Source organism: Bos indicus x Bos taurus, chromosome 17, assembly GCF_003369695.1.
Source record: "Bos indicus x Bos taurus breed Angus x Brahman F1 hybrid chromosome 17, Bos_hybrid_MaternalHap_v2.0, whole genome shotgun sequence".
NCBI lineage: Eukaryota > Metazoa > Chordata > Mammalia > Artiodactyla > Bovidae > Bos > Bos indicus x Bos taurus.
In genome coordinates, this window is record NC_040092.1 from 69,504,485 (window position 1) to 69,518,333 (window position 13,849).

Consider the following 13,849-nt stretch of genomic DNA (forward strand, 5'->3'; position numbering starts at 1 on the left):
AGTAATGTTTGAAGATAGTAAATGCATTGACTCATTTAAAAAACTGGTAAAATAAAGTGAAATAAGCATTATCCTGCCTTTCTTGAAGAATTATACTTCAGGCCAATCAAATAGTTGATGAGAGAACATTCTTCTTAACTGAAGAATTTCAGATAATAAATGCAAAAAATAACAATTCAAAACTCACCCCACTGAAACCCCTAGTGAAATAATGGCATGTGCCTGCTGATGCAATAAGAAGCACAGAGCACCACCTGAATAAAGCCAAAGTTCATCAGTCTCTAGCTCAAAATACCATTTTATAGAAACTGATAAAAGAAAAAATTAAATGAATCTCAATAATGCAATCAACCTTATTTAGAATATGGAAATTTTATAGGCCAATTGATCAGATTTTTTCCAAAAATAACTACTGTAGGAGAAAAGGTAGGGGGGACTAGGTGGAGGGCTGACTGTTACACGTTGAAATTTAAGGTATATAGCAATCAAATTCATTTGTGGACTAATTTGGATCTTGATTAAAACATGCCAACTATTAAAAGTTTGTAATCTTTTTTTGTAATCCAGTAAATCTAAAATGGAATATACATTAGATAAAGAATTACTGCTAATGTACTGTAGCGTAGTTGTGTTTTTAAAAGTCATTATTCATTAGAGCTATTACTGAATTATTTACAAATGAAATAATATGTCTGGTGTCTGCTTCCAAATCCAGCAAAGGAAAGAGGTAGTGATTTATGAAACAAGATTGGCCAGTTGTTGATTGTTAATCCTTGGTACTCTCAAATGCACACACAGTGGTTCACTTTTGAGTGTGTGTAAAATTTCACAGATAAAGACTTACCCCATCCTTAGCTTTCACCAAGAGATCATAGGTGACTGGATCTCTTTCCCTGTCAGTGTCTTGAGAAACACAGATGCGCCCATCATGTGGGTCTATCTGGAATGCTTGAGGTGCTTCGTAGCTTTGGAATCCAGCATAAAGAAAATACTCAACAAAGCCATAGAGTCCTGCATCTGCATCAGAGGCTTTTACCTAGGAGACAGAAGGTTGATCAGTGAGGAAAGAGGAATGTCAGCATGACCTTTCAATGGACTACAAATCACCATCCTAATGTGCACAACCAAGTGGTCCACATAGCTATTCACAAAGTGTTGTTGTTCAGTCACTCAGTCTTGTTCAACTCTTTGTGACCCCATGGACCACAGCATGCCAGGCTTCCCTGTGCTTCACCATTTCCTGGAGCTTGCTCAAACTCATGTCCATTGAGTCAGTGATGCCATCCAACCGTCTCGTCCTCTGTTGTCCCCTTCTCCTCCTGCCTTCAATCTTTCCCAGCATCAGGGTCTTTTCTAATGAGCCAGCTCTTCACATCAGATGGCCAAAATGTAGGCTTGGTTTTCTCTCTCTTCCCTTACGTTCTGTGACGATACACCTTCACTCTCTCCCTCCCTTTTTAAGGTCTCCTTTTCAGTCTCCTTTGCCCATTCCTGTACTTTTATGTCCTCTCTGAAAGTTTGAATTTCTTGGTCCAGTTGCCTTCTTATTCCACTCACTATGCCTAAATGATCTCATCCAATCTCAAGGGTTTAAATCTAGATGCTCACCACCTGATAACTTGTGGATTCCCACTCATTCTCAAACCCTTGAAGTGATGAGCTTAACACTTACCTTCACCCTTTCACAGCAACAAGGACAAAGAAATCAGGGACAACCACTAGTATCCAATCCAGTTAACAGGATTCACCTTGGAGCATGAGATTCGGCTTTCCTAGGTCAGATTTCCTTCAGGGGGTAATGCCCCCACCAGGGCCCCAAACAATCATGCAGACTGAACACTACACAGAGATGCCTTGCCCAGGGGGCGTGTGGGGGCGAAATCCAGCCTGTGTTCTGCTGGCCAACAGGTGCACTGACATGGAGCTGAAACTGCCCAGAAGAAAGGGCACCTTTCTCTTTAACCAGAGTATGATTTAAGCTAGCAGTGATCATATGCCCGGTAGAAAAGAGAAAGCATCAGAATTATGAAAGCACTTAACTTATTTATACTAACTATTAGAGTATGCAGTTAGAAATACAACAGGCTATTAATAGAATTCAAAATATTCTTGCATTCATAGGCTTGGTGTAATTTTTTTGATATGCAACCCAATTAACTAGTGATAACAAACATCTAGATAGCACTGACAATAAAAGAAGCACTTGAAAGGGAGATCAACCAAAGGAGGAGGAAGAGGAAGAAGGAGAAAGAAAAAAAGAATAAGAACTATATGTTACAGAACACGTTATATATATATATATATATATATACACACACACACACACAGAATACAGCTAAAAAAGGTTAAAACTAGGATTCAAATTCAGGCAATTGAACAGCAGACTACACGCTACTGAAGATCATGCAATCCTGCCTCTCAAGTATCACCCCTTGTCATTTCATAACTTTATCCTTTATTTACTGAAAAATACTCCTCAAATCCCCTAACCTTCATTCAGTACAGAAGTTGCTAGATGATGTGTAACATCATATGAAGTTTACTTCATAAGCATGTGGCTCTCTCACCAGAGGATCATTAACATGAAGAAAGTGATGCCTGTGCTCTTGAGTCTTAGCTGACCCTTCTCTTCCCCATGGCCAAACCCCAACTGAGTTCCAAAACACAGAAAAATAGAATGATGATCACTGGAAATATGAGAATTAAGCAGGTCAATTCAGCAAGTCCAATGTCCAACTAAAAGACATTCCAAAATAAGACAGTAGAGGACAGAGACAATGAAAGAAAGGAGCAGCCCTTCTTTGGTTCAGAGGACGTGTTCTGAGGAGGCCCCCAAAGCCACTCTGACAGGGGAGGAGACAGTGGAAGACACACTCTGGTTTTTAGCTTCCTCAGCCCCTAAGTGAGGTTCCTCTCACATTTCACTGGACAGTTTGTTACATGGCCCAACCTAACTCAGAAGGAGACTGGGAAAAGCTGACGATTGCCCAGGCATTTGGCGAATGCAGTCTCGGCCGCAAGTGCCCCTGTGTCTCTATATGAAGACGTGCATGTGAGCTATGTAAGTCCCCGAGTGGCCTCTCTATGTAGTAAAATTTAAGCAAGCAGCAAGCATACCCTAAGCAGTCTCTACAGTGTCATCCCACTATTGATTTCGTTTTGGCAGTTCTACATATTTCTGTCAGGCTTTTTGGAGGGAGGTAAAATAGAAGACAATTAATACCCATATTTTTAGTAGACCTACTGCTCTAATTTAAACTCTATATTTAAAAAATAATAGTCTATCTTTCATCAGTACAATATACAATAGAAGCTAAACCTTAATTATCGTGTTTCCCAAATGAAATTCCACCCCAATAACACACTCAATAAGCACAAGTTCTCATAAATCTGCCTCTTCATCCTATTCAATCTTGACCGTGTAACTGCAATGTGACTTTGGGGGTTATCTCTGTAGCCTCACCTAGTGGATCTCACTCAGGGACAAGTTTGCCCTCATGAGGGCGTTTGGCATTGTCTGGAGACAGTTTTGATTTTCACAACTGGGGAAAGAGTTTTACTGGCATTTCAGGAGTTGAAGCCAGAGATGCAGCTAAACCATGAAAGAACAGACCCTACAACAAAGAATTATCTGGCCCTGAACCTGATGAAACATTTTAAAACTGGCAATATTATTTTCCTCTTTAATTTTTTTCAGCTGATGACACAGTCTTTTACATTTATCTTCACTCTCATCAATCTCATATTCTCAGGCAAAATTATTCATCTTGTGCAACTAGCTAACATGTTTGTGAGATATTCTTCTCATCAGATGGGCTGAACCAGGAAATCCACAAACTTCCCCACTACAAAGAACTCAATTCCAAGTACATTTGGTCTACTCCATTCTGTCAGCTGTTAATGATTTAGTAGCCTCAAGTTTCCAAAGACACCAAACATATCTTCTAAAACCATATGGTACTCTCAGTAACTTTGGCTTGATTGGAAGATAAGCACAATGAACTTAAAATTCTAAAATTCATTCTCAGCCTATAATAGCCCATATTAACAAGTAACATGGCTTATATAAAATGAGTTTCCTTATTTCCAATTTCAAGACCTTTTTCTCACTTGGACTTGTGGCAAGCAAAATATATGGAGGCAAAAGTCGGACAAGAGTGCTGGTAATCAGTGTATGTTATCAGTTCAGACCCTAAGTTTCAGATCATGAAATTAAAAAGTATTCCTCTTCTCTTTATTCAACTCCCTAAAAATAGTGGCATACTCACTAATAATTGGTCTTGTAAAGTCTACATGTAATTTGGCATTTTTAAAAGGTCTGCATTTTCCAGTTTCCACTGACTTTACACATAAAATTTAGGTAATTTAAAATAATAGAAATGGCTTTGCCAAATCTTTAAGAGAAAATTCTGACTATTGAGTAAATAAGCTCAGTGGGCCCTTTCATCAAGAAATAGCTGCTTCAGAGAAAGAAGCTTCTGATTAGAGTCTATGATCTGAGTCCTGTGGGGCTAAATTGGGGATCTAGAGGACAGCTTCGGAGAAGGCAATGGCACCCCACTCCAGTACTCTTGCCTGGAAAATCCCACGGGCGGAGGAGCCTGGAAGGCTGCAGTCCATGGGGTCGCTAAGAGTCAGACACCACTGAGCAACTTCACTTTCACTTTTCATTTACATGCATTGGGGAAGGAAATGGCAACCCACTCCAGTGTTCTTGCCTGGAGAATCCCAGGGACAGCAGAGCCTGGTGGGCTGCCATCTATGGGGTTGCACAGAGTCGGACACGACTGAAGTGACTTAGCAGCAGCAGCAGCAGCAGAGGAGAGCTTGGGAGGATCTCATCCTTGAATCACTCAAAGAGTCACATCACAGTATCCTCAATGACATCCTTGTTCCTCCTCTCAGTCTCAATTTGCCTGCTTTAGACTGAGAGGAATTTGATAATTTTTACTTTAAACTTATTCTGACTCAAAACAGTTTGTTCTCCCTCCCAGTCTCCCAGCTGGACCTTTCACTAATTTAATGGAGACATTATAAAGATGCAAGCTATTAATAAAATAGTAATACCTCCTTGATTCCATTACTAGCTTCCTGAAATTTAAAGAATTTTTACCACTTCCTTCTTTTTAACATCTGGGTAAGGATTTTTCCACATGAAAATGTCATGTTGAAAAGTCGAAGTTTCAGTCACTCAGTCACGTTCCACTCTTTGTGACCCTGTGGACTGTAGCCCGCCAGGCTTCTCTATCCATGGAATTCTCCAGGCAAGGATACTGGAGTGGGTAATCATTCCCTTCTCTTGGGGATCTTCCCAACCCAGGGATTGAACCCAGATCTCCTACATTGCAGGCAGACTCTTTGACATCCAAGCCACCAGGGAAACCCCTGAATATGTCATGGGACAAAATGGGAACAATGGCTCTTGAAAACATGTTTTCATATTCTACAAACACACTGGATCCATCTGCCTTCCCATCACCAGCAGAGCCTCCCTCTACTTAGAAAGGTCTCCTCTTCAACAATTGGGTGCATGCCCAGCCAATCACATTGGCACCCTGAAACCCAAAAATCAACCTAGAGTCATAGGGTGATATATTGTTAGTGACACTATCCTTTATATACTGCTGGGCAATCATATCACACTTAATTCAGTGGTCTCTGTATAGAAGCCTTAGAGACCAACCTAAAAAACTGAGTGACCAAACACCAAAGGTCCTAGGAAAAAAAGGCTACACTTCAAAAATTTTAAATTAAATAACTCATTTTAATTTTTTCTTATTTTAACTTCCAAAATTTCAAAGACTCAGGAACCAGAGATCAAATTGCCAGCATTCGTTGGGTCACGGAGAAATCAGGGAAATTTCACTGTTTTTGCTTCACTGGTGGCTCAGATGGTAAAGAATCTGCCTGCAATACAGTGAGACCCAAGTTTGATCCATGGGTCAAGAAGATCCCCTGCAGAAGGGAATGGCAACTCACTCAACTATTCTTGCCTGGAGAACCCCGTGGATAGAAGAGTCTGGTGGGCTACAGTTCGTGGGATTGCAAAGAATCAGACACGACTGAGTGGTTTAACACTTCCACACACTTTCAGTTTCTGTTTCACTGACTACACTAAAGCCTTTGACTGTGTGGATCACAGCAAACTGTGGAAAATTCTTAAAGAGATGGGAATACTAGACCAACTTAATACTTCCTGAGAAACTTGTATGTGGGTCAAGAAGCGACAGTTAGAACCTGGCATGGAAGAACAGACTGGTTCAAATTGAGGAAAGGAGTAAGGCAAGACTGTATATTGTCACCCTGCTCATTTAACTTCTATGCAGAGCTCATCACATGAAATGCCGGGCTGCATCAATCACAAGCTTGAGTCGAGACTATTGAGAGAAATATCAACAACTTCAAATATGCAGATAATACCACTCTAACAACATAAAGTGAAGAGGGACTACAGAGATTCTTGATGTGGGTGAAAGAGGAGAGAGAAAAAGCTGGCTTGGAACTCAACATTAAGAAATCTAAGATCTTGGCATCATGTCCCATGACTTTATGGAAGACGGAAGGGGAAAAAATAGAAGCAATGACACATATTATTTTCTTGGGCTCCAAAATCATGGTGGACAGTAACTGCAGTAATGAAATTAAAAGATGCTTGCTCCTTGGAAGAAAAGTTATCACAAATCTAGACAGTATATTAAAAAGCAGATACATCACATTGCCAACAAAGGTCCATACAGCCAAAGCTATGATTTTTTAAGTAGTCATGTACAGATGTGAGAATTGGACCATAAAGAAAGCTAGGCTTTCAAATTGTGGTGCTGGAGAAGACTTACAAGAGTCCCTTTGACAGCAAGGAGATCAAACCAGCCAATTCTAAAGGAAGTCAACCCTGAATATTCATTGGAAGGGCTGATACTGAAGCTTAAACTCAAATACTTTGGCCACCTGATACAAAGAGCCCGCTCACTGGAAAAGACCCTGATGTTGGAAAAGGCTGAAGGCCAAGAGGATAAGGGTGCAGCAGAGGATGAGATGGTTTGATAGCATCACTGACTCAATGGACATGAATTTGAGGAAACTCTGGGAGATAATGATGGACAGGGGAGTTTGACATGCGACGTGGGTTGCAAATAGTCAGCCATGACTTAGCGACTGAAAAACAACAACTTCCAAAATCTCTACCATGAGCATAAACTAGTTTGAAGAACCAAGGTTACTGACACAACATACTCACACACAGATCTTCAAATAGAAATAAAAGAAGAAGAAAGAAATGCAAAATAACTTTATACATTGAAGCACTTTTTATACTGGCCAGTCACGGATGTAACAGCTAAAACAGGGCTTCCCTGGTAGCTCAGCTGCTGAAGAATCCACTTGCAATGTATGAGATTCCAGTTCAATTCCTGAGTCAGGAAGATCCCATGGAGAAGGGATAGGCTACCCACTCCAGTGTTCTTGGGCTAGCCTGGTGACTCAGACAGTAAAGAAGCCACCTGCAATGTGGGAGACCTGGCTTTCATCCCTGCATTGTGAAGACCCCCTGGAGGAGACCATGGCAACCCACTCTAGTATTCTTGCCTGGAGAACCCCCATGGACAGAGAAGCCTAGAAGGCTACAGTCCACGGGATCACAAAGAGTTGGACATGACTGAGTGACTAAGCACAACAATGCCAGCTAAACCAGGGTTATAATATCTCAACAGAAGCTGGATTCAGCACTGGGGACCACAATGGAATCAAATATTCCACTCTTGAATACAATTTTGGCAAGTTCACCAATGTCAAGGTCTTACCAAATCTAACAATCAAAATCGGGCCCTTATTTTGTACACCACTCAGCTGCTTTCACACAGCTAATCATTTCCTTCTCATTGAAACTCTTCTTCATCAGTGACCACACTCTGACTCTCTCTCCTACATTTCACTGACTACCTTTAGTTTTCTTTACTGCCTCTATGTTCTCTCTGACTTCTGAATACTGTTGTGCTCTGGAGGTCAGTCTTGGGACCGCTTGGCTTATCAATCCACAGTCATTACCTGTACTGGGCTGAAAGGTGGCCAATACAAAAGACACATGATGAAAGGTGGCCTCCAAAAGACACGTCTGCCTCCTAATCCTTTGAAACTGTGATTTTACTTTATTTTATAAAATAGTGAATCCTAGCTTGTATTGCCAAAGTTGTGATTAAGGATTCTGAGAAGAGTTTATCCTGGATAAACTTTATCAGATGAACTTTTAATCCAATGGACAGAAGAGGAGGAAGCAATGTGACCATGGAAGCAGAGACTGGAGTGATGTGGCTACAAGTCAAGGAGCACTTTACAGGTGTCAGAAGCTGGAAAAAAACAAAGTGACTTCCCAATAAAGCCCTTGGAGGGACTAAGGACCTGCTAGATTTTGTTCTTCTAGCCTCCAGAACTACGAGCAACAAGAATTACTATATTCTTAGGACACAAAGTTCATGACTATTTGTAATCGAAGCCCTAGGAAACAATATGCACCTTGAATGATCCGACCCAACCCCACGGCATTAAACCAACACATATTCCTCCAATAATTGGTCTTGTGCCCCAGATTCATACATCGTCCAATTAATTAAACCTCTGAAGTGACTAAAAGCAGAGCACATCATGTGAAATGTCAGTCTGGATGAATCACAATCTGATATCATGATTGCTAAAATAAATATTAAAAACTTCAGATATGGAGGTGAAACCACCCTAATGGCAGAAAGTGAAGAGGAACTAAAGAGCCTCTTGAAGGGATAGAAGAGCAGAATGGAAAAGCTGGCTTAAAACTCAACATTAAAGAAACTAAGATCATGGCATCTGGTCCCATCACTTTATGGCAGATGGAAGAGGAAAAGTGGAAGCAGTGGCAGATTTTCTTTTCTTGGGCTCCAAAATCACTGCAGATGGTGCCTGTAGCCATGAAATTAAAAGATGCTTACTTCTTGGAAGGAAAGCTATGACAATCCTAGACAGTTTATTAAAAAGTAAAGACATCACTTTGCCTACAAAGGTCCATATAGACAAAGCTATGGTTTTCCCAGTAGTCATGTATGAATGTGAGAGTTGGACCATAAAGAAGATTGAGTGCCTAAGAATTGATGCTTTTGATTTGTGATGTTAAAGACTCTTGAGAGTCTCCTGGACTGAAAGGAGTCAAACCAGTCAATCCTAAAGGAAATCAATCTTGAGTATTCATTGGAAAGACTGATGCTGAAGCTCCAATACTTTGGCCACCTGATGTGAAGAGGGGACTTATTGCAAAAGACCCAGATGCTGGGAAAGATTGAAGGCAAAAGGAGAAGAAGATGGCAGAGGATGAGATGGTTGGATGGCATCACCGACTCAATGGACATGAGTTTGAACAAACTCTAGGAGATAGTGAAGGACAGAGAGGCCTGGCGTGCTGCAGTCCATGGGGCTGCAAAGAGTCGGACATAACTTAATGACTGAACAACAACAAGTGACTAATAGGTACTTCCAATGTACCGATTCCCACCACTCCAACATCCACTGCTCTGCCAGTGATTTTAATGAATAGCACCACCATTCACTTATTATATTGGCAGCCAGAGAGATACTACTCAAACACCAAATCATGTTACTCTCCTGCTCAGAATCTTCCAACTGCTTCCCATACTCATGAAACCCAACTCTCATTTGGCCCCTTTCTCTTACCTCATCTCCCACTGCTTTCTGACTCACTCACTATCCTCTGGATACACTGATCTTCTTGATGAATCTATATAATGTATACTGTATACAGGTATAACTGTATACCAGTTATACATGTATGAAAGTGAAAGTGAAGTCGCTCAGTCGTGTCTGACTCTTTGTGACCCGTGGACTGTAGCCCACCAAGCTCCTCTGTCCATGGGATTCTCCAGGCAAGAATACTGGAGTGGGTTACCATTTCCTTCTCCAGGGGATCTTCCCGACACAGGGATCAAACCCAGGTCTCCCACATTGCAGGCAGATGCTTTAACCTCTGCGCCACCAGGGAAGCCCTTAAATACAAGAATACAGTCTCTCAGAAAACCTCCTATAGAGACACAGAACCTCAGATCCAAGTACTAACATCAAAGATTTCAAAGGGAGGAAAGGAAGCCAGGTTGAAAGAAGAAGGGGGAGGAGGCGGGAGAGGGGGGCGAAAGGGGTGGCCTTACAGACGTCTCCTGCCACCTACAGGTAACCAGGCGTTATGGGACTTTTCCCTGGGCCTCCAGAGAAGGGAGGACTGGAACTCGGCCCTGCCAGAAATCAGACCAGACCAGAACCAGAATTTGAGTTCTCTGCCAAGATGAGGTGATCAGTCTCCAATCCTCAGCTCAGGCTGAGGGCCCTTCGACCAGATTCCTGCATCCAGGACCGGGGGACTAGAAAAAACGGGGAAGGATATGAAGGGTTAAGGAGAGGAAAGAGAGAGGGAAGGGGAGAGAGGTCAATAAAGTCTCTTGTTCCTTACCGGTCGGGGTACTCTGGCCAGTTGTCCGCGTCAGGAGACCAGGGACAAAAGGGTACCAGTTGCAGCCTCTGGGTCTGGTCCATTGGCAGGCAAGCTGGCCCCTGAGTACCCTGAGTGGTCAGGATGTCAGCCTCAGCGAAGAAGAGTCCCACCAGAGTCGCCATTTGTTGCAGGAAGGTGGACCCCTTCCAGGGCCCAAAACTGGGCTCTTGTCTAACACTCAGAAATGAATTGTCCAAGGAGACACATGTGCTGACAAAGCAAGAGATTTTAATGGTAAAGGGCACCCGGGTGGAGAGCAGTAGGGTTAAGGGAACCCAGGAGAACTGCTCATGTATATCTGATAGCTTATTGTGAACTGTGTCAGATCTGTGATCTCGGAAGAGAATTTGGCTTCAGGACAAGGGACGAGGCTTCAGGCACTCAGAACTTCATGTGGCAAAAGTTTTACTACAGTGAAAAAGGGAAAGAGAAGCTTCTGACATCAGAGCAGGGTGGGGCACTCTCTGCCTGCTTAGTAGTTTAGGTGGGGCTTTATATACTTTTTTCATTGGTTACTAAGAATAGATTAAAAGAATGTCTCAAGGTTTTAAAGGTCTTACCAGACTCACTCCCACAACATACATCTTAAGATAACAGGATCAGTTAGAAGGTTCTTGTTAAGAAGGAGAAACATGTCCTGGAGCAAGATATATTCTTGTTACATAGTCATTAAGTACAGAGCTTAAGGAAAACAAACCCTTGAGCAAGCTGTGTTGCTTTTGTTATGTAATCATTAGCTCTGGGCTTAAAGAAAGTTAGTCTTAGAAAAAGCAGATCATTGCCATAACAACTAATAGCTTAAGAAAAAAAGTCTTATGTGACTAAGACAAAGCAAAGTAGAAAAAAAAAATTGTCCTTTTCTCCTCCTCTAGGGCCCCGGATTTGTTATCAATCTACTTAAGAATTAACTCTCTCATAACTTCCTCATTTCCTTCAAGTGTCTGTAAACACCACCTAATCCCCCACAAAGGACTTTCCTGATCACCTTACACGGTGAGGTGTCACCCTCACCGTTGCCATCCTCTGCCCTTTACTTTGCTTTGAATTTCTTCAGAGTGCTTATTTCTACACTACAGTACATGCTTCTGTGTATTTATGTAATATTTGTCTTCCCCACTGGAATTATCCTGCTCCCTGCTACAACCCCAGCACCAACAACAGCAGTACCTGGCTCATGGTGAAGAGGCTCTAAAACTGTACTGTATGAATGAAGGAAGGAATATTTTCTTATTCCTAAAACACAATCTATCAGCTAAGCTATATCATTATATAACAAAATCCAAAATGTTAAAAATGGCAAAAGGAAAAGAAAGTCATCCTCAGGCATGTGAAAATTGGAAACAGAACTGTGCTTTATTTTCAGTTTTTAAAATGTGTTTTCAGAGAAGTTGATAAAGGCATTAGATGAATAAACTGAATATATAGTTTCAAGTTAAAAATTAAAAAGTTTACTTCTCTGATAATGTTTTTATTGAGAAATGAGATTAAAAGATGACTAATCCCAATGCTTATTATGCCCCCTCCACGAAAAAAAAAAAAAAAAAAAACAGCCAAAGGAAATTTTGTGAAAAGAGATCAATGGGTAGGAATAGGGTGGTAACTTGTTTTACAAAGTTATTACAAAGTCTTAAATTAAAAAACAGCATGACCTTGAAGGAAAAAACAAAAGAGAGAGAATTGGCAGGCAGGTCAATAGAACACAAAAGTAGGACCTGAAACAGATCCTGATAAACCTATTTTTTTTTTTGGTATTACAAAGAAAACATCATAAACCATGGAGGAATGTGGGTTTATCCATGTAAGTTGCTAGAAAAATTGGCAAAGTACATGGGGGGGAAAAATCAAGTTTGCTATTAACCTCACACCAAAATAAATTCTACACAGATATGTTAAATGTAAATAATGAAATCATTTAAGGCACAATGAATATATAGGGAAATTCTTGGCTGATTCTTACACTGGAAAGAAATTTCAAAGCAAAAGGAATTACAAAACTAAAACAGATGGACAGAAATCACAAAGGGAAAAGTCAATACAATGACTGCATAACCATGTAAAACTCTACTATGTTAAAAATAACCACACACACAAAATTTCAATGCAAGTTAGTTATGATATCTGTAAGAAATGTAAAAAACATATTAATATGGAGATAACTCTTTAAAAATAATACTGATTTCTTATTACAAAAAATTAGGCAAAGGACATAAATCATTTATAGAAGAATAAATATATGTAAGATTTTCAACTCACTAATAGTAAAATAGGTGAAAAATAAAATAATATACTTTAACACTGGTAATCATTAAAACTGTCAACTATTAAAATAATTGACAATCATTAAGTTAATAGCCAGTTGGTAATCATGATGTGTGTGTGTGTGTGCGCATGTATGTGCACACACACTTAGTCATGTCCAACTCCTTGAGACCCCATGGGCTGCACCCTGCCAGCCTCCTCTGTCCATGGGATTTCCCAGGCACAGGAGTGGGTTGACATTTCCTCCCCCAGGGGATCTTCCTGACCTAGGGATCAAGCCTGCATCTCTTGCACTGCCAGGCAATTCTTTTACGCTATCACCACCTGGCAATCATTAAAACTCATGTTAAGTGTGGCAAAGATGAAATAAACACGCAGTCATTTTTAAAGCCTATCTGGAAAGTAACTTTGTTTTTACCATATACATCTGGTAAGCATTCTCCTAAAACCTAAAAATAAACCTTGACCCAGTTAGTATTTTTCTAGGAATATATGTAGCCAAATACTTGTATAAAAGATATACCTGTGGTGGATTCATGTTGATGTATGGCAAAACCAATACAATATTGTAAAGTAATTAACCTCCAATTAAAATAAATAACTTTATTTTTTTAAAAAAGGAAAAAAATAGTATAGGATTATTTAATCTAAAACCCAAATGTCCACAATAAAATAATTATTATATAAATTATAATTTATCCATATGATAAAAAATCAATGTATTCATGGAAACTATGACTATATATAAAGACATATATTAAGTGAAAAAATACAAGTAAATATATATATATATATAAAACATATCCCATTTATGCAAAAAAATGCAACATATAGAATAAAATCAAAAGGATATAAATCAGAGGAGCTAACACTTCCAAACTCATTTTATGAGGCCACTGTTACCTCAATACAAAAAATAGATAAAGACACTACAAGAAAAGAAAATTATAGGCCAACATCCCGGATATTATAGATGCAGAAATCCTCAACAAACTATTAGCAACTATTAGCAAATCAGACTTAATAATACATTAAAATGATTATGCACCAGGATCAAATATGGTTCAATAT

General features: G+C 40.1%; 1 protein-coding gene across 1 annotated transcript in view; it reads right to left on the minus strand.

Moving 5' to 3' along the window:
* DCHS2 (dachsous cadherin-related 2) overlaps window positions 1-13,849 on the minus strand; it is a 324,194-nt gene that overhangs the window by 193,748 nt on the left and 116,597 nt on the right. The window contains exon 2 of the mRNA XM_027513497.1: window positions 845-1,036. Within this exon, the coding sequence (XP_027369298.1) occupies window positions 845-1,036 (192 nt within the window). The remainder of the gene's footprint in view (window positions 1-844; window positions 1,037-13,849) is intronic.